This window comes from Diceros bicornis, chromosome 2, assembly GCF_020826845.1.
Source record: "Diceros bicornis minor isolate mBicDic1 chromosome 2, mDicBic1.mat.cur, whole genome shotgun sequence".
In the NCBI taxonomy this organism is placed as follows: Eukaryota; Metazoa; Chordata; class Mammalia; order Perissodactyla; family Rhinocerotidae; genus Diceros; species Diceros bicornis.
The window spans coordinates 40564365-40592148 of NC_080741.1; the positions used below are offsets into that span (position 1 = coordinate 40564365).

Sequence of the window (27784 nt, forward strand, 5' to 3'; positions counted from 1 at the left end):
TCCTAAAGTCTGAAGTTCAAGAGAATTTTCTGGAAACAGTTTATTCAAAAGCTCCCCCATCACTTCCCTGTGAGGTCCTGTGTTTTATTTATGCTGAATGATTGAATCTATTCCCAGCTGAATGCTCTCCTGAGCACAGATATAGATCATCTGCCGGTCACTCGGGCTCCCACCCCGGAGTCATCTCTGCCCCTTTGCCCTGTCCCCCCACCCCACTGTCAGCAGCCACAGGCGTGGCCACATCTGCCTCCCACACTGCCCCGGCTCGTGTGCCATCTCTTCTCCTGGGCTCCTGTGGGAGATTTCTACTCTGCCCTCCAATGTCTCTGAGTATGTTCTACTCAACACCTGTGCCCCGAGGAGCTCTGAGGCAACACAGGGTTCTATGACTCAATGAACTTGGGACCACCCTACTCTTTCTCAGAGGCAGTTGCAGTAAAAACAAACAAAACAGAATAAAAACCCTCTTAATTTTGTTTAACCTGGTGTCCCCTAGACTTATTTGATCATAGACAATGATAAAATATTTTATTACCGCCTCCTGGGGAACTGAGGTCCATAGAACCCATATTGGAGAATGTTGCTACAGTTTGTGGATGGGCTGCCATCCATTTGCTTGTTAAAGCAGCTTTGAGTCCAAACATTGGTCAATAAGGGCATCCGTAGTAATATACGGTATGCGGTTAAAAAGGTGGTGGTAGAACTCCATGTACTGACGTGGAACCATCTCCAGGATATATGCCAAGCAAAGAAGCAAAGTACAGTGTGTGATGAGCTACCATTTGCCTGCATATGCTTGGTCTGGATGAATACCCAAAAACTGACAGACATGTCTGCCTATGGAGAGGGGAGGAGTGGGAGCAAAGTCCTCACTGTGTGCCTCTTGGGAACTTTATAACTTGCTACAGTTTTGAACACAGAACTAATCTGCTCCAAATTCCACTGAACTTCACACAGAGAGTAATGTGAAGTCCTTGGCTCTGCTCCTGGCCCTGTGGTTGGCCTTTGCCTGCCCGCCCCCTTCTTTCGCTTCCCAACAAGGCCATTCCTGCTTCCCTACTGGCTCCCCCCTCCCATCTCTCCCATGACAGGTGCAGAACAGTGGGGACTAGGCTTATTGGTGCCGCTCAGAAGCCCACATCCCATAGAACTTACTGGCCCACCTACCAGCCTTACTCCTTGTCTCTAACTCTAACTTGTTAGACTGGGGACCTGAAGTCCTTGGGAGGCAATACACTTGTGCAGAAAGGCCAGGAACTCCAGAGTTGAACAGATGTGACTCAAAATCCTTATCAGCCTTGTGGCCTGGGGAACTTAGCCTTGAAGCTTCCTCTTCTTTTTCTGTACAGTGGAGGATAATAAGCCCCAGCTTACAGGGTTTGGGCGTGGCACTCATCTCTCTAGAACACCTAGCACAGTGCCTGGCGTCTGATAGGTGTTCATCATATATTTGCTTTCTTCTCTTCCTTTCCTCTTCTTTCCTGTTGTGACTATAAACCTATCATTCCCTTGGGTCTTAAAGTCCTTGGTTCCAAAGGAAAGAACACAGGGCCAGAAGTCAGACTTTCATCCCTGGCTCCACTGATGACTAACTCTCGGAAGACACCGGGCCTCTCAGTGTCTTTGGGTCTTCTGCCCTAACACAAAATCCATATTAATATCAGTGCAAAAGAGCTTTGATCATCAAAATAACATGAATGCAAAGGGTTAGCACTGGAGTGTGAGTGCAGATGCTCTCTTGCCTGCCAGCTAGCTTATAAGAATATTTGGAAGTTGAGTAAGGTAATGTCTTCCATATGCTAAAGAGAAGATGATTTGGCCCCATCCAAGGTAGAGTAGAAAACCCCCACTTGTTAACAGAGTGACCTTGGACAAGACATTCACTGCCCTCGGCCTTGGTTACCTCACCTAAAATATGAAAGTAATAAAATCTTACCTCACAAGGGTAGCTGTGAGGATCATATGAGGCAATTCATGTGGAAGGTCTTTGTAAACTGTGAAATGCTCTACAAATGTCAGCCAGTGTTAGCAGTTAATGCGCATTTGTTTATTGTTTCAGCGGAGAGTGCAGGACGTCATCAGTCCGATCGTGTTTGAAGCAGCCTACAGCCTGGGTGAGCATGTGACTGGAGAGGAGGAGAGAGAACTGCCAGCTCTGACACCAGTGCTCCGCTGGAAAAAGGGACAAAAGATTGCCCAAAAGAATCAGGTCAGAACCTTAAAGCTCACAACTGAGACCCAAGGTGGCAGGTGCATATGGCAGAAGTAATGGTTCTAGCTGCCTGGGAGACCGTGGCCAGGGCATACCTCCTCTCTGGGCCTCCCTTTCCTGATCTGCAAAATGATGAAATATATGATCTTTGGGATTGCTTCTAACAACCACATGATTTAAACACATTGAGGCTATTCTCAAGCAGCTGGAAAACTATAACCCCTTTGAGGTCATGAACTGGCCACTTGGCCCCTGAACTTGCCCCTTGTTCCTAGACTGTTTCCAGAGCTTAGATCAGCACACAGTAGGTGCTCAATAAGTGTTTTATTGGTGGGGTCATGAATGGGGTGAAGAAGCAAGGACTTCATCTTGCTAGAATTGGTGGTTGAGTTAAAAATGCCCAACCCAAGTGTCCCTGGAAGCTAGAGCACTGTGGTGCAGGTGGGCCATATGTCCTTTCTGATGCTCATCAAATTCCAGGATGCGCTGCTCTGTAGAGGAGCTTCAGAGCAGTGTTAGGTGCAGGCCATATGAGGTAGGAGTGAGCCTGTGAACTGAGTCTGTGCAGCAGCATTGGCCTGTCTGCCCTGAGCCATCTGTGAGATGTGCAAGGCTGACTGCTATGCAGGAAATATGTAAGGAATCTGAAATCCCAAGTTGGTTTTAAATCTTTCCTTAACACCCAACATTGCCACAGATCCAGGACCATGGGGAAGATCAGGAAAAACTTTTTTTTGGCTAAACCACACTCCTCTACAGGGTGAGGGCAGAGCTGTGGAACCAGCCACCAGCCCCACCCTTCTGACTGCTCTGAATTTAGGAGAAAACTAGCGGTTCAGTGACCTACACCTTGCAGATTAAAGTTGTACACAGGACCACAGAGAAGGGTTTGGGGTTTGAGATGTCCATCCAGATGTTTAACTAAGTGGTGAGATTTTTATCAAGGCATCCCTGTTTTCTCCCAAAGTCTCTCCCATGTTGTCTTGGGTCAGGTTCTCTAGGAGCAGAGCCCCGAGACAGGGATTTGGGAGCATGTGGTCTAATGAGGCTGTGCTCTTGGGAGAAACCTGTAAGGAAGTGAAGAAGGGGAAGGAGCTCAGCAGGGATGTGGTCTCAGCTAAAGTCCAGCCTTGGCCTGAACTGGGGACTCAGGAGCATAAATTACACTGAAGAGTTGTCTTCTCCTTGAGGCAAGGGGGCTGGCCTTTTGTACTGCATATTAGTCAGCTATTGGCTGGCTGTAGGGTGTGGAAGGGGAGTGTAACGCCCTTCAGCTGAGGACAGTTCTTTGGAGAAGGATGCAGATGTGAGCCATTAGCTGCCTGCACTCACATCAGCTGGAGGATGGCAGCAGCGGTTGTAAAGGGATCTGGGCAGGGCTGCAAGTGCACATTACAAATATATACAACCTATTGGCAATGCTGCTTTTTTGGATGCTTCTTTTGCATTCAAACATGAACTTCTTTCAAAACACAAGTGCCCTAGAGGGTGGCCAGTATGTCCTGCTAGTCATTGATACTTGGAGCAGGCTCTGGGGGGCGGTGAGGGGAGAGACTGGGAGGACACTGGGTGTCTAAGTGGGTGGGGCAGAGTGGAGGGGTTGGCCTTAGGGGGAGGCACGAAGCAGATGAGGAAAAGAGGAGAGGAAGATAAGATGAAGAGGCAGAGCAGGAAGCTGATGACTTCTACCTTGACTGAGAAGGAGAAATTGATGTCATCTCCTGACAGTGAAGTGGGGTGAGAAGTCAGGCTGGGGACTCAGTAAATCAGCCTGATCGAAGTCAGAGATGCAGGGATAGATTAGTATTAGAATGCTGTTCTTGGTCACTCCTGGTTCGAGATGTCTGACCAAGCACGAATATTTACGTCTGTGCTTCCTGAGACCCCGTTACAATGATTCTACATGGGTAAATAGTAATAGGAAAGAGAACACTGTGGGGGAAGGGGTATCAGCCAGTGAAAGAGTCCAGTAATTTTTGGGAGTAAAAAAAATTGAAGAGTGTTGTTGGTTGAACCTTGGACTATGCATAGAGGGCTTGGTGCCTTTCTACACGTGGATCTGGAAGGGCTGCAGCCACAGCCAGGCCAGCAGTTATAGAGGGTGCAAGAGTGAGAAGAGAGGCTGAAACAGGGAAGGGGGGTTTTGAGTGAAGGTTAGTATGTGGAAGAGTTGACTTGCCACCCCTGTCCCTACCCCTATATACTTCAGATATGCAGAAGAGCAAGCAACCAGGCATTTTCTTCTCTAAAGAACTGAATAAATTGCTTGAGATATAGTGTGAGTGGGCTGGTTCCCCAGAAGAAAGCCTTACTTCTGGCATTTGGAGCCTCCAATGTAAGAGCTAGCATCCCCTGCCATCATCCACGTGACCACAGCCACAGATTTTCCAATCAGCTCTTTTACCTTATTCTTAAATATGAATAGACGATCAAGGAAACCTGAGATTGAGGGTGGTGGTGGGAAATGTGGTATATGAAAAAAACAAAGACCAAAATAAAAAAACAGAATAAGTGACTTGGAAATAAATTATTCAAGGGCTAGCAGAGAGTATACAGATTTTAAAACCACCTTAAACTCTGTAATAAACACAAAGAGATTTAAGAATATATTACATCCATTAGAAAATGGTTGGGGGCCGGCCCCGTGGCTTAGCAGTTAAGTGCGCGCGCTCCGCTACTGGCGGCCTGGGTTTGGATCCCGGGCGCGCACCGACGCACCGCTTCTCCGGCCATGCTGAGGCCACGTCCCACATACAGCAACTAGAAGGACGTGCAGCTATGACATACAACTATCTACTGGGGCTTTGGGGGCAAAAGACAAAAAAAAAAGGAGGAGGATTGGCAATAGATCTTAGCTCAGAGCCGGTCTTCCTCAGCAAAAAAAAAGAGGAGGATTAGCATGGATGTTAGCTCAGGGCTGATCTTCCTCAGAAAAAAAAAAAAAGAAAATGGTTGGAATTCTATTTCTTTTTAAAGGGAAGAATCAGAGAACAAGGAAAGGGTTTTGAAAATTAACAGTATGGTTGCAGAGCCAAAAACTTAGTAGAAGGATTAGAAGATAATGGTAAGAAATCTCCCAGTAAGCAGAGCTACAAGACAAATAGAAAAGAGAGCTAAAGGATCAATCTATAAGGTTCTATATCCAAGTAATAGGAATACCAGAAAAAGTAAACAGAGAAAATGAAGAAATTGTAAGGAAAATAACAGAATGAAATTTCTCAGAATTAAAGAGAAACACTATTTTTTAATTTAAGGGCCCACCAGCTTACAAGAAGGATAAACCAAAAACATCTTAGGTACATCATTTTGAAATGTCACTGCTTCTAAGGCTGAAGCAAAATTCTAAATGCTTCCAGGACAAGGGAGTACAGCATGGTGATAGTGAGGCGTGTAAGTCAGCTTACAACAGAATTAGAATCATGCTAAGTAGTCCATTAGACTCCTTATTAGCAAGATTGGAAGCTAGAATATGGTGAAATAAGGACTTCAAAGTTATGAGCAAAAGTAACTTTTTTGTGTGTGAGGAAGATCAGCCCTGAGCTAACATCCAATGCCAACCCTCGTCTTTTTTTTTTTTTTTTGGCTGAGGAAGATTGGCCCTGGGCTAACATCCGCGCCCATCTTCCTCTACTTTATATGAGATGCCGCCACAGCAGGGCTTGACAAGCTGTGTGTCGCTGCACGCCCGGAATCCGAACCTGCAAACCCCGGGCCACCAAAGTGGAGCCCATGCACTTAACCGCTGTGCCACCAGGCCGGCCCCAAGAGAAGGTGATTTTAACAGTAGAATTTTGTGCTTAGCCTAACAGTCAAGTATGAGGTCAAAATAAAGTCATTTTTCAGATAAGCAAAGACCCAGAAAGTTTATCTGCTTAGTAACACTTCCAAAGAAATTACCTGAGATGCACTCCAACAAAACAAAGGTGACAAGAAGGAGCAAGATGTAAGATACAAGAAATGGTAGAACTAACACCCAGAAGTCTAACAACAGGAAATCCCAGGATGACAACTGAGCCACAAATCTAAAAAACAGCTGATCAACTGACCAATGAACTTCAAGCAGAATGAATCCGGTAATAGACAGAATGAGAAGAAAGTAGCAAATATTCAGGATACGGCGTAGATAGAATATATTTTTTCTCTAGAAAAGAAAAAAGAAAGGCAATCACAAACTCACAGAAAAAATAGAAATATGCTCACTATGTCATGGTTCAAATATAAAACAATGGTGAGATTTTGAGCAAGTAGAAGAGTATAAGGAAGAGAAGGACCTTGATACTAGAAATATTTTCCCTTAAGTAAAAGCTGAGTATTCCAGGAGTTTAACTTCGCACCTGTAGAGGAGGATATGTAATCATGACATTTGTCTTGGCTCTACTGTGAATAATAATCATATAGCCTTTATAACCTTAGCACTGTTTATTGGTTTTCAGTATTTACAGTCAAGCCCAAATCAGAGCTATGGTTATAGTATGAAATGTAAATATCATTAAATTTGACCGTATAGAGGTAAAAATAGAATGTCAGAACTTCTCTTAATATCTTAATTTTTTCAATTGGTGAGTCAAGAGATATTGCAAAACTTGATGAAACAAGAAATAGCTGTTTATTACTTAAAATTGCAGAGGTCATCAGTAGAGCAGTACTCCTTAAAGTGTGATCACCAAACCAGCAATATCAGCCTCTTTTGAGATCTTGTGAGAAATGAAAATTCTTGGGCCCCACCGCAGACCCGTTGAATCAGAAACTCATGGGGTGGGCCCCAGCAATCTGTGTTTTAACAAGCTGACCAGGTGATTCTGATGCAGCTAATGTTGAGAACCACTGCAGTAGAGGAGCTTAGAGTAATGATTTGCCTGTCAAAATTAGGAAGGTGGAGGAGAGGGGGCCATTGTGTAAGTGAGATAAATTCTTGTTTATCATGGCAGGAATTCAGTAAAATAGTGTCTAAGTCTGATAAATCAAGAAGTAGTAGTATTGGCATGTTTTCTAGAGATATGGAAATGATCATCAAAAGAAACATAAATGGACATGGTTAATAGTGGTTGCCCCTGGAGAGCAGGACTTACTGTAAGGAGCTGTATGGCAGGGGGTCATTATTTTTTTAACCATGTGATTCTTTGGTTGAAATTAAAATGAAAGAAAAATATTGTCCTTAGATTGGGAAGATTGTCAAGGAGCCTGAGAAAAATTCTGAGAGAGCGATCCTTGCTTATTCTCCCTTTCCTGATTATGGGGAAAAAAAAAAAGATAATTTAATGGGCTTCCTCCATGTGTCTTCCAGATGTTGGCTCAGTTTGAAGGGAAGAAAGATTCTGAGAGCTAGGCCCCCTCCAGGAAGCAGAGGTGATTTTTAACCTGTGTATGTATATATAACAGCTCCACAAAGAACATGTAACCTCTTTCATAGGAAGGAATAAACTCATCGGAGCTCTTGAAGTCATATTGCCAGATAATCTTAGGATTTAAATGCCTTAGTCTCTTCAACTAAAAGGCACCGTGTTGGTACACAGGACTGTGCAATGGAGTGATTAAATCATGGCGGTCTTTTAGAGTCAGGCTCTGCCCCCATTGATGGTCTAGTTCGGGTGGAATAGCTGCACAGACTGTGTATATAACATGGAGACAGTGACTTGAGCATGTTAAGTACAGGCTTATTGATGGACCCAAGGCTTTTTGCAGTGAGTGGGAGTAAGTGAGACAGGCAGGAGGCCAAGCCTTCCCTCTGCTGTGTGAAGAACAGTCTTGGGAGAGAGTAGGCTCTGGGGTAGGTGGTAGGCTACGTGAGTGAATAGTGGCGTTACCATCGCTGCTGAGAACTGATTGGGATTCTGGGCGCTCTGCGGATAATGGAGCTCCGACACTGCAGGCCTCTGGAGGACATTCAGCCTGATGAGCGTACATTTTACCTTAAAAATTTAAGGAAAACAGAGACCTGCCTCTGTCTCCTCGGGGGATATTTGATTCCGAAAAAACCCAACTTGTTTTATCCATTAACCAGAAGAGTATTTAAAAGGACTATAAATCTAAGAGCAATTAAGTCAATTGAGTGTCTACTACATGTAACACCTTGATAAAAAAGATAGATAAAATATTGCTGCCCTCAGTGGACTTTCAGACAGTACAGGAATAACTTATACAGAGCAGAAAGTGAGATTCAGATTAGTGCGTGTGAATTGCACTCCAGCGACTGCTTCCAGCTGAGGAGAAGGAGATGTTCTATGGAGAAGGGGAGAATTGGCCAGAGCCTTGAGGAAGAAGTAGGATTTGGGCACTCAGGCCTGGAGGAGCTTGACAGACTAACAGAGAAGGTCATACAGTTTAAGGCCACTTGTTCACTGGCTGAGGAGTTGGACTTGATTCTGTAGGGGACAGGAAACCATTACATCTTTTTGAGTGTGGGAGATCAGAGATTTGCTTCAGGAAGGTTGGTCTGCCTGACCTAGGGAGGCCTGTTAGGAGCTCATTACGGTGGCCCCAGGAAGGGCTTGCAGGTGAGTCCTTGGAGGTTCTGTTTGACACGCCAGAGAGTTGACTCGTTATTTGTTACTAGTTGGTCTCAGCTGTGGAAACAGAGTATGGAGCTAAATGAAACTATCATGGAAAGCCCTGGCGGGCCTGTGGGCTAGGCAAGAAGCAAGGCTGTCATTGGACTGGTCACTGGAGGGGCCCTTGTCTTTCCCCTTCAGGTGAGCATACCAATGGCTATGACAGAGATCCTGTCTTCAAACCCTATACACAGAGTAGAGCTTTGGAAACTGTAATTGCTCTCGTGCTCCTTCAGGAGGTCCCCAAAGAGACCTGGCTGGGGCTGGACTTCCAGGTGGTAGACAGAATGGTCCCCCCAAAGATGTTCACACCCTAATTCCTAGAACCTGTGAATATGATTCATTATGGCACAAGGAACTTTGCAGGTGTGATTAAGGTTATGGACTTTAAAATAGAGGGAGAATATCCTGGATTATCCAGATGGGCCCAGTCTTTCTCCAGCTGGAGACAGGAGGAATGAGGCAGAATAGGAGGTCAGAGAGATACAGGGGAAGGAGAGAGATCTGAAGCATGAGAAGGACTTGACCTCCTATTGCTGATTTTGAAGATGAAGGTGCAACTCGACAAGGAATGCAGGCAGCCTTGAGAGGCTCCTGGTGAGTGTCAGTAAGGAAATGGGAACCTCAGTCCTACAACCATGGGGAACTGAATTCTGCCAACAGCCTGAATAAGCCTGGAAGCAGATTCTCCCCCAGAGCCTCCTGATAAGGGCCCAGACCAGGTGATAGCTTGATTTTGGCCTTGTGAAACCCAGAGCAGAGAAACCAGCCCAGCCCACCTGGATTTCTAACCTACAGAACTGTGAGATAATAAATTTGTCATGTTTTAAGCTGCTAAATTTGTGGTAATTTATTACTGCAGCAATGGAAAGTGAATACCCCTCACCTCAGAGAACCTCAGGGCTACTTTCTTCCCCTGGCTTCTCTGGGGAAGGAGGACAGGCTTTGGAGTGAGAAGATCAGAGTTCCAGCCCAGAGCAGAATGTACTCACCCAGTGGCATGGGGCAAGTCACTTATCTCTTGAGAAGCCCCTGTTTAATCTCCTGTCACTTGAGGTGCCATCGTCTGCCCTGCCTACGTCCGGGTCATTGTGGGATTATAGGAAATAGTATGTGAGAATCACTGAAATGACAAGATAGCATTAGATTCTGCTCTTCCCTTCTGGGAAGGATGAGTCACCCAGTCTCTGGAAGCCTCTGTCTCCTCCCCAGTGAGTGGAGGTAACAAGTCAGCTTCACAGCATTGTCCAGGAAAGAATGAGGCAATCCACGGGAGTGAGTCTAGCTGGGGCTCTGGAGGAAGCAGGTGCTTCACTGAAGCTGGTTCCTTTCTGCTAACATTGTGTCCAATGTCAGCTGGTCCATAGGTAGGTTCCCTGGGTGAGAGGCAATGGTACTCGCTAACGGTTCTGGCTGGTTCCTCAGGTGGGCCTATCATGATCTTTAGGACTGTCTGGCCCTTGCTTCTCAGCCCCAGAGATGCCTGTCACTTGGGGCACCAGACGGGGGTGATATGGAGATGACCAGTATAACCAGAATTCGAGAGCCAGCTGTACCATCACAAGCTCAAATGGTGCATGAATCCCTCCTCTTTTACTCCATCTCTACTGCCACCACTCTAGTCCAGGCCAGCATCATTCCTCACCTGGACCAGGTTACTTCTTTGAATACCCCCCGCCACCCCCCATAGCTTCCCTCTACCCTTAGAAGAAAATCCAGACTCTTGCTAAGGTACGCAAGGCCCTGCATGATGGGGCCTCAGCCTTCCAACATCATCCAGTGTTACCGACATACAGCACTCCAGCTACCCTCAAATTTACCAAGCCTTTTCTTGCCTCAGGCCTTTGCACATGCTGATATCTCTTTTATAAAGCTCTTTGCCATGCTTTCTTTATGGTCAGTTCCTCATTCTTTAACTCTCAGCCAAAATGTCACCAACTCAGAGAATCATCCCCCAACTACCCTGTATTACCTGATTATTAGCTTGATTAGCTGTTTTAGCTTGAGTCCTTCATGACACCAGTCACAATTCATTGTTGTTTTGTCTGTTTGCTTTTCTGTCTTCCTCGCTAGAATGAAAAGCTGATGAGGGCAGGGATCTATTTTATCTTATTTGTTGTTGATCCCCAGGGCCTAGCATCATGCCTGGCCCATAGTGGATGCTCAGTAAATCTATCTCAGTTGAAAGAGCCCTTCTGAAAGAACACAGGTGAGGTCGTCCTGCGAAGGTTGAGCATCATATCAGAATTTCTTCACCAGCATTCAACAACGCTGTAATTGAAAGAAATGTGCTCCATGAGCTCTCTGGGAATTCCTCCCAGGCAGGAGAGCATGGCATGTGATTTAAGGTGACTTAGCTATGCCACAGTACATCTGTGCTTGTATGAGTCTACTTTTTGAAAAACAAAATGGAAGAAATATGGCTGGTGAAAGAAAAGGCATTGGCTATGTTGAGAACACTGTTTGTCATCTTTCAAGTGAAAAGTGAGCTATTTTACTCTAATATTAAACTATATTGTAGTCATAAACTTTGGGTCTCCGTTGTGCTGGAAGTCATCACCATCAGTTCCATCCACCCCAGACCCCTCAATGCCCGGGTGTGTGGGAATACAGCTCCATGCCTGTGAAAACTTACTGTTTGTTCAGGCTGGGCATTAGGTAATACTGTCCCGGCTGAGGTGCCCAGCCAGCTTAAAATGCCATTATTTACAGCTCTAAGGTTTATTTTCATTATCATATGTAAAGTCTCTGCAGAAGGATGGAAATCTGCAGAGTTGGGGGGATGGAAGAGGAGAGAGCAAAATAACTCGAGACATCAGAGCCCAACGGGTTTCAGAGACCATCCAACCTGGAGGATCCAAATTATACACCTTGATTCAGGGGAGCAATTTGGGCCAGCAAAGGAGGAGAAGGAAGGAGTGTTAGAGGAAGAAGTTTCCCTCCTTATTTCAACCAGATCAACCTACTTTTATAAGCATCAGCTGTTTGGCATCAGCTTCTGGGTGATCTTTTCAGAAAGGGCATCATGGTGAAACATGTGTGAAAACCATCGTTTCAAGTACATATGAGGAAAAACAAGTAGTTCAGTCTTCTCACTGAGCAGAGAAGTCTGGCTACATCTCTGGGTCTCAGGCTTCCCCTCCAAGGTTAACCCCAAGAACAAAGGAAAGGGGACTCCTGCCTCTCAAAGGCTGGACTAGATCTTGGAGTGACCTGTTAAATTTGCAAATTTTCTTCTTTAGTATTATGTTTTATCTTTGCAATTTATGGAAAAACTGTGTTTTGATCCTCCAAAACTCTTTTTAGAAGAGAATAGTGATTTTCCCCCGAATCTTCAAGCCCATTGGGTTGTCGTCTTTATTGTCTTGCCTTGTTGAAAACCTCACCCCCAAGCATGTGGAGTATGTGTGTGAACAAGCAAGGACATACGAACAGTGGCCGGTGCTGGCTGGAGAAGAAATGTTAGTCCCTCTCTAGTTCTCTTCTGAGATGATTCAGGAAATCAAACACAAGTCATTTGCTGTTTGAAGTTGTACCCAGGGCCCCATTTAGGTGATAGGTGGGGAGAAGTCTCACTGGCATCCTCTCTAGTTTTGGGGCTATCTTGCTTACTCCCAGTTGCCTGAGTACATCTGGCTCAGCAGGTTTTAGAAATACAGCTAGCATATTCTTTTCTCTGACAGCACCAGCCCCTTTATTTGAACTTGTTGGTTCTATTTTCTGCCCCTTGTGACTAATTAACAGCAACTTAAAAATAATAATAAATGACATATAGAAGACAAAAGATTCCAGGGTGAAAGTCAAGGGAGAGAATTTTTGGTCCTGAGAGGCAGAAGGTCCCTGGAAGAGTTTATGGCTGATATTAAAAGTTGGAGGCTGTAGAGGGGCATGGAACGTGGCCTGTAAAAGGCCACCCAGACCCAAGCACGCCTGGAGAGGGCAGTGGGCAAGCCCCAAGGCCAGGTGCAGTCCCAGGTGGGCCAAGACCTCTCTGAGCAGCTCAGCCTCCCACTCAGTTCGTCATGGAGTTGAACTGGATCATCAAAATGATGCCTTTAGACAGAGGGGACTATTTACCAACTGCAAGGCCAGGGAGTAACCAAAGGATGCCCAAGAACAGAGGAACTTATCACTTCCAGTTTTTCCATAGGGGCATGAAGCAAAATTGGTGCCATGTTTGTGTTTAGAGAGAGACCGACAGGACTGTTTTTCCTCCCATGATTTCAAAATCTGAAAGGAAAATTTGTACAGACCCTGAGATAGAAGGAATTTCTCAGATTTAATCTCACAAAGTATTTGTCTTTCATTTATTCTTGTGCATATGATATTCTTTAGGAACTGTGTCTATATGACCTGATTTTAAATACCAGGTGATTAGACTTTTCTTTCATTTGGGCACAAGGCTGAAGAGAGCGAAACTCCTGGGACCACCCTGAACTCTTATAATGTGCTATGTTAAGGACAATGTTGGATTCTGGAAAAAGAGCCTGTTGAAACAGAATTGGGAGGGAGAAACCTCTTACAGTCAGGTTATGATACTTAACACACACAAAAATTTTCAACACTATGCTAGGTGCTGGGGGTTGCATACATGAATTACATATGGCTGGGGTCCCTGGGAGCTTATATGGGACTATGGGAGGAACAGCAGTTCAGAAATGTTCCTCCTGTCGTCCAGGCAGAGACCCTCTGCAAAGTCATATTGCCCATCAGGAAATGTCTCACAGGAAATAGCCTTCTTGTTTGGGCCCCTTGGAGTGGGATTTGGAGAGCATTTATTCCCACCCAATCCAATTGTCCTATTTTCTCAGGCATCAGCATGGGACTTGGTTGCCATAGCAACTCTATAAACAGCATCTAACCTATGTCAATGATTATATATATATTTAAAGCTAATATCACCAAGTCTGAGAAACTGACCCTCCTCGGAGCATTACAGCTAGAATAGACTAAGACTCCTACTTCCTATTAGATCAGAAAGGAAGATTTTTCCAGTGCAGGTTTGAGTAGGACAAATGGGCACCCCAAGGCCTGAGCACCTGGATGACTTCCTGTCTGATGTCAGCTTTGGCTAGAGCAGCCATTGAGCTGCCAGCCCCAAATCACATGTCCCCAAGGCTGCCCTGGCTTTGGTGGCCACAGCATTGTGAGAAAGGCCCAGTCAGCTCTAGCCTCTGTGCTGTGACTCACAGCGAAATGTTACTTGAGCTAGACTCGTATTTTTTTTTTTTTTTCTGGCCTGAAGAGAATGAGGAAACCAATAGCCAAATATTCTGGAACAGGAGTTGCCAAACCACATACAGCCTACAGGCCAAATCCAGCCTGCCACCCTTTTTTGTAAATAAAGTTTTATTAGGATACATTTCTTTGCATATTGTCTATGGCTGCTTTCACTCCACAGCAGCAGAGTTGAGTTGTTGCAACAGAGACCCTATGGCCCCCCAAAGCCAAAAATATTTACTGTCTGGCTCTTAATAGAAAAAGTTTGCCAACCGTGTTCTAAAAGAAGTAAAGATTTGGGGAGAAACTGGAGAAAGGATTTTAAAAAGAAACTTTATTCTCCGTGGAAACCTGAGGAGAAGACCAGGGGGAGGAAGGAACCAGCATGGAAATCTAGTCCATGAGGCTAAGGAGGCTCTGGTGTCCAGTCCACAGCTCTCCAAAGCCTGAGGTAGGAAACAGTTGTCTCCCGAGAGACAAGAGTTTAACCTCCTTTAAGCAGAGAGGAATAAGAGGTGATGGCTTCTTAGATCTGTTTTCATTTTCTAGAAAGTCGTCTTCTGGGTAAAAAAATTGACAGGGCTTTGACAACCAGCAGGTGGAGGCTAGAGAGAGGTGGGCGAGACTGCTTCCAAGCTGGATTGAGATTCGTCTGATTCAGGCAGCCAAGCTTGTGTTTGCCCAGAAGACGGGAGATGTAGGTAGAAGAGGCCGGAGGAGTTTTTCAGAGGCCTGGGTTGTAGCCCGTTGGGCTTGTTTTCTGAGAGGAAAAATGGGAGTTTGGCCCATTGGCTTCATGGAGAGCCTGTACTCTTTGTCCTTTATATAGGAGAAGTAGATTTTGCTTGCTCCTGGAAACTATGTTGCCAGCTAGCATTCTGAGGCTTCAGTCTGCCCACCCTTCTGGCCCGGAGAGATGCTTTTAAGTTCCATAGGATATTTCCATTTGCCCAGAGAGATGAATCCACGTCCAGAGCACAGGAACTGAGGTTCAACTTCAGCCTCCCCAGTGCATAACGCAGGTCTCTTGATTCCCTGGTGTCTTGCTGTTTTACCTGTAAGACAACTGCATTTCTAGCCAGGGGAGGGTCTTGCCTAAGCCAAGGCTTTGCCAGGCTTGGATGTTTAGCCAACTTTTGTTCATACCATTGCCCAACTTAGGGAGGCCCATTAGGTTGCAAAATATTCTAATAATCTGTTACTGCATAACAAACCAACCCAACACTTAGTGGCTTAAAATAACAGTCATTTATTCTGTTCATAAATTTGAAATTTGGCAGGGCTTGGTCGAGATAGCTCGTCTGTGCTCCACATGGTGTCATCTGGGACAGCTCAGTGGGGCTGGAGGACCCACTTCCATGATGGCTCGCTCTTGTTGATGCTGGCTGTCAGTGTCTCTCCATGTGAGCCTCTTCATGGGAAGCTTGGGCTTCCTCAAAGCCTAGTGGCCACGTTCCAAGAGCAAATGCCCCAAGAGAACATGGAGGATGCTCTATTGCTTTTTATGACCTAGCCTCAGAAGTGACATAGCATCACTTCTGCTGCTGCCACAAATCCACCCAGATTTGGGGGCGGGGGGAGCATCGACTCTATGGGAGGAGTGTTAAAGTCACATTGTAAAGAGTACAATGGGAGACATTGTGCACTGATGTTGGGAAAGGACAGTCGCCTACACAGAGATAAATTCACATTGACTCTGCCTCATGGTCGTCTTCCTTCACTGTCAGGGAAGCCTCATGGCATTCGTTCAAATGCACTGTAGCTGTCCCTCACGTTTGCTGGTATAAACAGTGATGCACAGCGTCTAAAACAGAAACAGCATAATACCTGCAAACGCCCACCCCTGGCTAAATGCTGACCTGGATTAACAAGACAGTCACTGATGCTGTTATTTTCACTTTATAACTGTGAGAATTGAGTCCTAGACTAACTTCTAAGCTCATGCTTTATCTTCTCAGCATAGTTTATGCTTAATTTTAGCTGGTCAGTGTAAGTATTCACATAATGCATGTGTGTGTATACATATGTGTATGTATATATATACCCATATGTTTGTGTGTGTGCACATCAATATTTATATGGCGGACTCAGTGCTTGCTTTTTTGGATGGAAATTCAGCAGTACTGGAGGACTTACTAGCTAAAGAAGTCAGTTTCAGGGAAAGGAAAAAGGGCAAGTCAGACCTAGGACAATGAGCTTTTACAAAGTGACCAGTTCTCATTGGGAGGCTCTGCACTTCCATGTAGCTGAGGGACAGGTGCTTTGGTTGGGGGCTACAGCTTTGGTGTTGATGAGCAGTGTATTAGCATTTGCCCAAATGGGGGTACCCACCATTGGGCTCCGCATTTCAGTGGTCACCCCATCTCCCAGAGCACTGTGTGGTCATCCAGTGTTGACTGAGGAGCTTCTACATGCCAGGCTCTGAAGGCAGGCACAGAAGTGAATGAGACCAGTATAGTCCCCATCCTCATGGAGCATAATCTTAGCAGGGGAGACAAACATGAAACATGTTATGATCAAGTTAGTTAGTTAACGATGGAGATGACCAGCAGAAGGAGAAAGGGCACAGAACTACAAGAGCTTACAACAGGGGCCCGAGCTGGTCAGGGACTTGGATGTGGTTTTGATTTTCTCACTGGAGGATGACAGGACACGTACTAGGTGAACTAGGTGGAGGAATCTGGGATTGGCTTGTGGGGAGGCCCTGCAGTCTGAGGGGTGGCTGGCATGAGAGAGCCAGAGTAATGGAGGTGAGGAGGGCGGGGACCAGATCTCACCAGAATGTATACCACAGGATGGATTTAGGTCACATCCTCTTCGTCACTTCTCATCTGCTTCCCACCCTCACCTCACCTCACCCCACCTCCAAAGGTGGGGAAGTCAAACTGTCTCTCTCACCTGTGAAATGGGAAAGACATGTAAGGAGGAGCCTGTCACCCGGGGCAGAGCTGGGTTTTGTGGGGCTAGAAGCTTATACAATTTGGGAGGAGAGATTCTCTTGAAGAAAAAGAATGTAAAATTATGAATGCAAAGTTAGGTGCAAGGCCTTGGCATGGGCATGTCAGTGAGGGACCTTCAGGCTTAAGTTTCATTAGCTTGGTGGTAAAGCTACCTTTGGTGTTTTTACTTCATTCCTAACCTCAAAAAGTCTTTTTCTCTTGCCTGAGATATTCGTTCAGTCCTCATATCCACTTCCTCCTTGGTTCAGATGGCAAATAAAGCACAAATGTCTTATAGTGAAATCGCTTGGAAATTTGGCTCTCTTCTTGCCCCCAGAGTGTCCAAAAGAACATGGGAATTTCCTCTTTTTGCCCAAGACTTCCATGAGTTTTCCCCCCACAGTCAAGGCAGGGAATGTTGGCTGGGACACTTTATTCTTTTGGAAATGTGACACAGGAATATGAATTTCCATAGGCAAAATTACTCCGTCTGGTCAGGTCTAGACTGTCTGTTGGCCAGTAAGTTTGCTGGAGTCCACATTGGCTCTCTAAGAAGCTGCCTGGACTTATCCTGTGGGAGGGGAACAAATCACCTGGAACTATGTTCTGTCGGGGGGAAAAAACTCACAAATATGAGCAGTGATGAAGAAGTTTAATGGTGAATATATTACAGCTAAAAAATGGCCACGGGCTTTTCTCTCCAAAATCCCACTGAAGTGATCAAAGCCGTCTGACAGTAGTGAAGAGTCTGTCAATCTGGAACACAGAGGGCCTCTGTCCATAGATTAGAAACATCAAAGAGGTTACGACCAGATTGAGAGAAGGATTGACAAACCTGCCATGTGCCATAGAGAGAAGAAAACTGTAACTGTTCCCAAAATGCTGCGCCTGATTCCCTGGCCAACCTCCACAGATAGGCCCAGCTCAGGCACACTCCACAAGCCCCTGGAAGATGTCAGGTTTGGCACACCGAGCTTCAGGCCCCAGCGCTGGATGGGGTGTTGGCTGTGGAGGCCCAGTCTTGGTTAGAGAAAGGACACTGTGTTCCTGTTAACTACTGGCTGCCCCACCAAAACGTGGGCTCTCTCGTGCCAGCCACCCCTCAGACTGCAGGGCCTCCCCAAAAGCCGATCCCAAATTCCTCCACCTAGTTCACCCAGTACGTGTCCTGTCATCCTCCAATGAGAAAATCAAAACCACACCCCTGAGTCCCTGACCAGCTCGAGCCCCTGTTGTAAGCTCTTGTAGTTCCATGCACTTTCTGCTTCTGCTGGTCATCTCCATCATAACTAATTAATTTGATCGTTACATGTTTCGTGGTTGTCTCCCCTGCTAAGATTATGCTTCAGCCCTGTTGTGGTGCCCTTAGCCTAATGGTCTAATTGCCTTTGACTTTTCCCTCTGGAACTAAAAGTTACAGTACAATCCCATCGCTCAGGCAGAACCCATCTCAAATATAGATTTTCTGCCTCCCCAAGACAGCAAACAGAGGGTAATGACCAGACTGTAATCTGAGAATTCTTTACTCAAATGGATTATCAATCACTCACATCTTAGAGCATTTAAAGATATTCTCAGAGATAGAAAGGACACCTACCATGTGCCCTTCTCAAAAAAACTACCTGAAGCACTTCACTAGACTGAGAAATGAATCAAATAAGGAATGCACTCTGCAGTCAAGACCACCATTGATTTGGGTTTCCTTGGAGCCTGAGAAGGACCCCTCACCATGCTGGGGAGCTGGCTTCTTGGGAGTAGGCTCCCAGGAAGGATACCCACTGATTTGGAAGAAAGTGGTTGGCTGTTATTTACTCATTTGCTGTTAAATCCTGTTCTGACCTTCCTGTTGTGACTCTTTCATAGACTGTGTTTGAAAGGAATTGCCGTTCGGAGGACTGTGCCGCTGACCTGCAGCTGCGGGGTCAACTGTTGCTCTCCAGGTAAGTCAGTGCTCCTTTCATGACATCGTTCTGGGAAGCTCTTTTGTCTTGAGTCCAGGCTCAAAGCCTGAACATGCAGATTTCCCCACCAGAGAGGGTAAATAGAATTGATGGGTTACAAGATATTTTGTGGTTTTAAAAAAGTGTATATTATGCAATAATTTTAACAACAGCTATTATTTTGGGGGACAGTTTCATTTTTGTTTTGTTTGCAACTCCACATAGCTCACAGTTTAGCCTATATTTTTAATTTCTGTGAGTATTTGTGGTTGTGCATGGGTACTATTTTATGTTTACTCATTGTATTAAGTTGAACCGTATTAAATTGCCAACATTTAACTGTTTGGGACAACTCATATGATTTGACTTATATAAAGTTTGTTTTTATTTTGTTTCCCACAATTAACAATGGTGTCTGCGTTAGCAGCAAGTAGTGGTTCTGTGGCAGGAGGGGGTGAAGGAGAGGGGCAGGCTGTCCTGATTCGAGTGAACCAACAATCTCTCTGTTGTTTCAGGGTTTCCTCCCACAGTACATGAAGCCCCCAGGCTAAAGGTGAACTGCACAGAGGCCTTCTGTTTCCTCTTTGCCAACCTTTTATTTTAGACTTCTTTCAGGATGAAGGTGCTGGTCCTGAATCATTTAGCCACATTTCAGAGAATGGTTTCCTTTTGAGACAATTCCTCCTGAAAGATTGTTTTAGCCTTGGAGCTAGAAAGCCCCTCCATATGATTTATTACCATCTCTCAAAAACAGTCATCAATTTTGATAGTTATTCTCTAAAATGCCATACTGTGTCCCTTTATTTGTAACCGTGAGAATTAAGTTTGGGTGGAATGAAAGAAATATCCCACCATGAACCAGTGACTACACTAGGACAGTTACACTCATGATGATAAATAATCTATTATTCACCAAAGGAAAGTAATACTAAGATTCTTTTTCTTTTGTTTGAGTTTATGGGGGGAAAGGTGGTGTAACCCCTGCCCCATACACACACACACACACACACACACACACACACACACACACACGCGCGCACGCGCGCACACATTACTCCTCCAAACCACTTAAATGTTAATTAGCATCACTTTTACTTAGGATGACAGTGGTAGTAGATTAAAGTGGCACATGTTTTGCCAAGCTTAAAAAATTACTTTAAACTCATGGAGTGGATATTGGAATTGTTTAACATTAGTAAGAAGGACCTCCTGGGATTATTAGAGAAACCAGTTCTAAAGAAGGTTCATAAATTATCAAGTCATTAATTTTAGTTTTAAATAGGTCTTCCAAAAAAGTGTTTTAGGGAAAAAGTAACATGAAGCCAAAATAGATGGATTTGTTTTATCTTCAGGCAGACTGTAAATGTTGGAAATTTATTTTGAATCATAGAAAACTTCATGTGGTGGGAAACGTTCACTTGCTCCAGGGTTAAATATTGGGTTAGGGAAGTCCTGAAGTTCCTGCTGCCCGTTAGTAGATGGTCGAATCCATCTCTACTGAATTGTGCTTTTCATATATTAGGATTAAAACCCGAGGCTCATGGTCGGTAAGTCAACTTGTGCCTAAGCTGCCTCCTCTGCCCCACCCTGGCCTCTCGAGTGTTGGTCAGAACCATTTCTGATCTGTAGGCCCAGTAGTCACTACTGCGAGAACAACTGATGTGGTGGCCAGGGCCCAGACCCCGTATGTGTAAGCTAGCTATAGCGACACACACGCACACGCAAAATGCTGCATAACAGACCACCTCAAAACTCAATGGCTTAGAAGAGCAATAATTTATTCTCATGCATCTGCAGGTCAGCTGAGGGTTAGCTGGTCCAGGCTGGATTCAGCTGGATTTTAGCTGACTTGTTCATGCATCTGGGGTTCAGCAGATTTCAGCTAGGCTTAGGTGACCCAGTTCAGCTCTGCTTCACGTGTCTTTCATTGTCCTACTGAAACCAGTGGGCTAGCCTGGGCATATTCTTCTCATGGCATGGCAACGGTGTAAGGGGGCAAGCAGAAACATGCAGTAACTCTTAAGGCTTAGGCTTGGAACTGGTGCACTCGTACTGCAGCCTTATTCTGTCAGTCACAGCAAGTCATGTGACCAAAGGGACAGGAAAATATTCTCTGCTCCTTTACTGAGAGGAACTGCAAAGTTGTAGGGCAAAGGGCACAAACATAGGGAGGGGTGAAGAATTGGGACTAGTAACGCAATTTACCACGTAAAGATCAGGGTAGCTCTGTCTCTTTCCTGATGCCTCGTAGTTTTGGGGGCTATTTCAGCCTTCCTTGCAGTTCTGTCTTCCTAGAACTCAGACATGAGACTTAGAGACCGAGTGAGGAGATTTGCTGACTCTCAGAAGCAAAGTCCTTGGACCAAAGCTCTGAGCTTCTCCTTAGAGTGAGTTATTTCCCAGGAGGCCCCCTGGTCTCTCAAAGTAGCCTTTTGGCTGGATCCCCCATTAAACCTTCATTATCCTCTTGGGCCCACAGCTGTCCCCAGAGGAGTCATCAGAGAAACAGTAATTAGTAATTGGATAAGTAGAGATACAAAACCATGCCCATGGTTTCAGTTCTATTGGCTGTCCCTAGACCTTCATGTAGAGCCAGGCACAAAGTGAGAGAAGGCACAGGCAGTGAACTGCTAGTGGAAACCAAGCTCTGAATTTGGTTGGCAGAGGCTTATTGGCTTGAACCAGAAGTGAACTGCTTTAGTTATTGTTTAACTCTCTTGATTCATTATTGCATGGGATGGGATGTACATTTCTTCATTAAGTCAGGGAAGTACTGAGCACCACGCTGCAGAAATGAACAATGTGGGGGCCCTGCTCTCTTGGTGTGCACAGTGTGGGTGGGAGAGGGCAACTGGGTGATAGTGGCACCACATGGTCAGTGCTAGAAGAGAGGTAAATGAGTCATTGCAGGGCCATGGAGCAGCTTCCAAGAAGAGGAATTAGGGGAATGAGGAGGAGCCAGGCATTCTGGGCAGAGAGAAAATGTGAGCAGAGGCATGGAGGTGTGGAAAGCGGGAGTCCCATGAAGATCCACAGCTGTCTGGAGTGAAGGAGGTGGTCAGGAGGACACAGTGAGAAATGAGGTAGGCGAGAGAGGCAGGAATGAGACTGTGACATACCTATGAGTTTGGACTTCATCTTGAAGCCAGTGGGAGTATAGCAGAATCTTAGTATGCGTGCATTTAACCTAGTAAGAATGCAGCTAGGCATGCTCAAGGAGAGAGACAAATTGAGATAGTGTGGGTCAGTTGGTCCTCTCTTCCACTCAGTGAAAGTATGTTCTAGCTTGAGTTTTGAGTCAGCTCCTCTCTGCATCCATCACAGTTCCTTCACCCCTGGCACAGGTCCGTGGGGTGGCCACCCTTTGTCTCAGTGCAGGAGCACCCTTGGCAGGGTTGGACTTACGAGAGATGTTGTGTTGATCTCCGCCATGGTACCCCCCCAAGGGCTTCAAAAGGGCAATTTGGTAACAATGTTTGCCTTTCATGCTGTCCTTAGAACCTAGCTCTCATGTTAGCTGTGACCCACTGCTTCACTGTAAGTTGAAGCAGAGGGGTAACAGTGAAAGATCCTTCCAATGACTGGGTAGACGGGGCAGTACAAGGTGCTGTGGCTGGAAGGAGCCAAGTCCCCACCAGACTGAAGACCTTTGTCTTGAGAAGACAGAGGGAAAGACATCTGGGAGTGATTGGGTCACCCAGAGACGCCAGAGATCAAGCCAGGAATGCTCTCTCTGACTGGGACTCAGGGATGTTTTTATTTTTCTCTCCAGAGAGCATGAATTCTGGCAGCCTGTTGTCTCTTAAAACAATCAACTCTTCAATTAAAAGTCCACAGTCTTTAATGGTCTCAAGCCGAGTTCCAAACCATGCCATTTCCAAAACGTCAAGGAATAAGGATAAAGCTTTTTAGTTTCTATTAAATAGGACTGAAAATTCTGTTTATAAAATGATGCAACTGTGTTTTGTTTTGTCTACCTGAATACTCACAGTATCTAAGAATACATCATATGTGATTAAGATTAAGAAAAATATAGACTATGGCAGTTGAACTAAACTATATATATATATTTTTTTTTTTTTTTTTGATGCATCCCATAGGAGACCAGTGGAACATTTCACTGCCTTCTGGCTAGCCAACTCCAGTGATGAAAGAACTCTTAAGGGAGATGAAAAGACATGGTAGAATATTTATGAAATTAGCGGCCACATATAATGGTCCTATGGTTGTAGCCTTAGTAATGCTGTTATTGCGGTGAGGGTTGGGGGGTCAAGTGCATTTCCCAAAACCCTTGGCTGGGGGATGGGTAGCTCCATCCATGAAGGACCAGCCTTCAAGAGGAGGATCACTGCACCCAGAAAGGTACTATTTAGAGCCTGAAACAAATTGTTTTCCTTCTTGAAAGTAGCAAAGTGGCCAGAATCATCAACTGCACAGCATAGGCTAGAAGTAAAGTTGTCTTGTTTCATGAAAGGGAAGAGACCCCTGTTTATTGAGCACCTACCATTCACTAGGTACCCCATAGAGTCCTCGGTATACATAAATGCACTGTAGTGTCGTACCAGCTGCACAATCTTCGGCAACTTGCTTAACATCTCTGTGGCTCTGTTTCCTCATCTGTAAAATGGGAGAAATAATAGCAACACCTTATAAAGTTATTTTGAGTATTTAATGAATTAAAACCTATTAAGTTCTTCCAAAAGTGCTTGGCATATAGTAAGCACTCTGTAGATGAGAGCTAGCATTATTATTTCATTTAATCCTCTCAACAACACTGAGAAGTAAATATTATCGCGCTCCTTTTAGTGGGGAGGACACAGAGGCTCAAGGAGGCCAGGTTACTTGCTCAAGGGCTCTTGGTGGTGGAAGAGGGAGTTTAAGCTGGGCATGTCTAAGTCTGTATCCTGCTCTCTTCCTGTACACTGGCCTCAGTTGCTATTGGGGTCTGATGTCAGCTGGCTCCGGACCAGAAGTCTGGGGACCTTGGGGGAAAAGTCTTCCTCTGTGTAAAAATCCCCAATTCAGATGGTGGATGGGTAAAAAAAATCCATTATCAAAGATGACTTCCATCCAGCCCCACTCATGCTCCCTCATGTGCTGTCTGACACATGAGGTCCTATTCTATGGCTTTTCTCTCTGGAGACATTAGCTCCCTGTCCTGCTGGGTCAGTGGCAGTCCTTGCATTGAGTCAGCACATTCTTAATCCACGTAGGCTGGATTTTTCCCTCGTTGGAGGGCCTCAGATTGGACTGTGAGCTCATGGCTGGCATGTCAGTAGTTTTCTCAGATGTAACATCGTTGCTATTATTATTATTATTATCATTATTATTATTATTATTATTTTATGAAGGAAGGTTAGTGGGAGCTGATCAGAAACGTGGGAAACTTTTGCCATTGCCAGAATATTAGCCATGTGATTTATTATTTTTTTTCCTTCACTGTCTGCCCCAGATCTGAAAAAAAAGTACAAAAGACGTTTGTTGATTGAGAGCAGCTGGCTTTTGTAGTTGCTATTTCTGGAATCCCTAGAAACAAGAATGGTTTTGTTCAGTGGTATATTCTTGAAAGAAAGGTGAAATGCTCCAATGAAGATAACTTTTTGAATGAGAGTAGAAGCAGCATTGCTTATCCTCACTCTCCTCTCAGAATAAGCGTTTGCCCTTGCTCTGGGGTGGGTTCCCTAATAGGAGGCAGCAGATGTCTTTCCCACATTTCAGGAACTCATCCAGGATGAATGCATGTGTGGGTGGTCCTTCTGTGAGAGTTACCTAGGCGGAGGGTGGGAAGGTGATCAGCAGAGTAAGGCAAGCAAAGAGATGTTCACAGGCTGGAGGAGGTATTAAGGGTGCAGTACCCTTCCAGGGTGCCTCGCTTCTGCTCACCTGACAAGAAGTGACACGGTGCTGATATATTCATTTATTTGAAAATACTGGTGGAGCACTTGCTATGGATGTACCAGCCAAGCTACTCCATCACGATGCTTTTGGTCTAGAAGGGGAAACACACATGAAAACAGTAATTATAATTCACTATGATCATTATAATAATGGGAATAGGAAGGAGTTCCTTGGAAGCACAAGGGAAGAAGCATTCAATCCTGAATTTGAGTTCTTCCAGAAGCAGACCCTGAGACCAGGATTTGAGTGTAGGTAGTTTATTTGAGAAGTGTAGAGAACAAAGGTAGGGGAGTAGAAAAGTATACAGGGAAGCCTGCCAATAATGATGCGCCATAACACCAGTGTATCAGTTACTTATTGCTGTGTAACAAGTCACCCCAAAACTTCATGCCTCGGAACAACCACCATTTATTTAGCTCCTGATTCTGTGGGTCAACTGTTTAGGCTGGGCTCAGCTGTTGGGTCTTCTGGTCTCCCTAGGCTCCCTTTGGGGTCTGCAGCCAACTTCAGGTTAAGTCAGTGCCTCTGTTTTTGATGATTGGCTCGTTGTTGCCTGGGATTCCTCTACTGTCTTCCACATATTGTCACTTTTCCACTTTCTGTTGGCCAAAGTCACAAGGCCAACCAGATTCAAGGTATGGGGAAATAAACTCTACTTCCTGATGGGAGGACCTGCAATGTCACATGACAAAGGATGTGAAGAGAAAGAAGCTATCAATCAGTCCATCATACCCAGCTACCACAGTGGATTACTGATGCTTCATCCTGCAGGGAAACACTAGGAAATGATGGAGAACACACCTCCCAAAATTATTGCACCTGAGGAGTGAAGGGGCTGGGGTCTTTGTACACCAGTTACTCTTGGTTGAGGGCTACTTTGGGGTTGGGTGGGTAGGGACGGTTAATTCCCTCACACTTCCAGCTTGTGACAGACAGCAGCCTTGTCTGGTTCTGGAAAAAGGCCCTCAGATACAAAGATGCAGACACTGGCAGCTGGAAGTCAGCAAGAGCATTCAAAACAGTCAATAGGGTGGCGGGGTGTGGACAATGTCTGCTATACCTGCTTTCTCCAAGAATGTCAGCTGATGAATTTATTCTGGAATTTCCAGGAGGAGTGTTATACCACCTTTTGACACTGAGGCTTCTTCCCATTAACTTCCTAGGAATGCTTTTCTTCCATGTTTTGCTAAACACTCAACGTTCTCCATTACTATGGTAACTTTATTTCTTGTTGCATTTGTCTACATCCTTTTCTCTTCCCCTCCTCTACCAAGCATAACCACGTATTGCCCACATGCTGAAGGGTATTTGGTTTTTAGAGAAAATCCATGAGCCAAGAACAGGGCTGGGAGCTTTGTCCACATTTTCCTGAGGACAGCAGCAAAGGCAGGGGAAGGATGTGTCCACAGCAGAGAGGATAAGGCCTCTGAACCCTCCATTATCCTGGGAGGGTCCTGGGTGGAGCCAGGCCATGCAGCTGTGTTTCTTTGGAGCCTTTGGCTCTAGCCCAGCCTGGGATGAGCACAGACGGTGACTCCATGACTCGGAGATGCCCCCTCCATTGTCCCACAAAGTAACTTAGGCAGGGTAGAAGCAAGCCCAGCTCACAGGTTCTTCGTTGTTGGTGGTTTTCATGTATGTACTGGGAGCCATAGTGTTTCAGGTGCAGAACAGGAAGCTGATAGGCAGGGACTTGAGTCACTTATCTGAGGTCAAGAAGAAAGTGAAATGGCAGTGGCAGGAAAAACACCTGCTGGGAGGTTTCTGAGTTCATGTCCAATGTTCTAGTCATTAGACCCATGGCCTCTGTCTTTAAATAGCCATGGCAGCTAGGGAAACCTGGCCTCTCACTCCCACTGTGACACGCTCCTAACCGGGTAGAAATGACTTGAGGAACTTCCTTCCTATCTCAGGGAGGATCTGATTTGCAGTTTCCTACATGGCCTGCCAGCCTCAGTGTGAGGCTGGGGACAGCAGGCCACCACCCGAGGAACTGACCGTTTTCCTTTGTTGGGTGGACTCACAACATGGAGTGGAGGTTGCTTCATTTTCGGAGCCCCATCACACATGAGCAGCAGAAATCTATGCCAACAATTATTGGATTTCAGGGATAGCCTTCCCCCTGCTAAGCAGACACTGACCGAGATTTTCCATCGGCATGGTGAGAGGATGGGGAATCCGTCGAGGAGCTTTGAAGGCAGAACTGGGGAGTAACCATGGCAACCACAGAAGAGGCTGGGAATGTGCTCCTAGCTGGCCTCCCAGCTGAGCGACCTGGGAAGTCTGGGTCCACCTCACGGGTGTACCTAATAAAATTTTATACAGTAGTATTTTCCTTGACTTCCAAATATAGCCAATCATTGGAGGTTTTATGTGTAAGCATCTTTCCAGCTGGGTCAAAATCATATGGCTATTTACCTTCTCACTGGAAATTCAGCCTAAGAAAAGGACCTATCAAGAGAATGTAGCAACTGGATCCCCCCCTTCTCTCAAATCAAGAGCAGACGGGAAGCCACGTGCTCTCTTTGCTAAGATTGTTGCAGTTTATTCTGTGTGACTGTGCTTTTGGTCTCTTGCCACTAATACTGGACTCGCCCATCCTGGAGCAGACTTAGTTACTGTAAGAAAAGCCAAACTCTGAAGATGCACAGTTGTTTTGTTTTCTGGAATAAATCTTCCCCCACACGTTTTTCTTGTTGTTGTGTACACATCCTCTCATTAGCATCTCTCCAGTTTTTTCTGGGCCATCTGGTACAACCTCAGGCGAATGAGGAAGCGGCCCTGCTGCTCTCCACAGATGAAAAACCCAAGACAGCTGTGGCTGAGGAGGGACAATCCCTTTGCTTTGTCCGCAGTGGTCACTGGCCCTTACCCCAGAGCCAAAGGTGACAGATTTGGGTATAATATGAACTGCTCATAATCGGTTCATTGCGATTGCAGCAAGAGGGACAGTACTGAGTCAAGAACTTCTAGATTTTATGAGCCTTCTTCCCTGACTCCATTCCAGGTGATCTCGATCCGAAAATG

At 45.4% G+C, this 27784-nt stretch overlaps 1 protein-coding gene across 1 annotated transcript in view; it reads left to right on the forward strand.

Moving 5' to 3' along the window:
* The window catches only part of ITGA9 (integrin subunit alpha 9), a 334926-nt gene that overhangs the window by 166723 nt on the left and 140419 nt on the right, over positions 1-27784 (forward strand). The window contains exons 16-17 of the mRNA XM_058555011.1: positions 2060-2209; positions 18783-18859. Of these exons, the coding sequence (XP_058410994.1) occupies positions 2060-2209; positions 18783-18859 (227 nt within the window). The remainder of the gene's footprint in view (positions 1-2059; positions 2210-18782; positions 18860-27784) is intronic.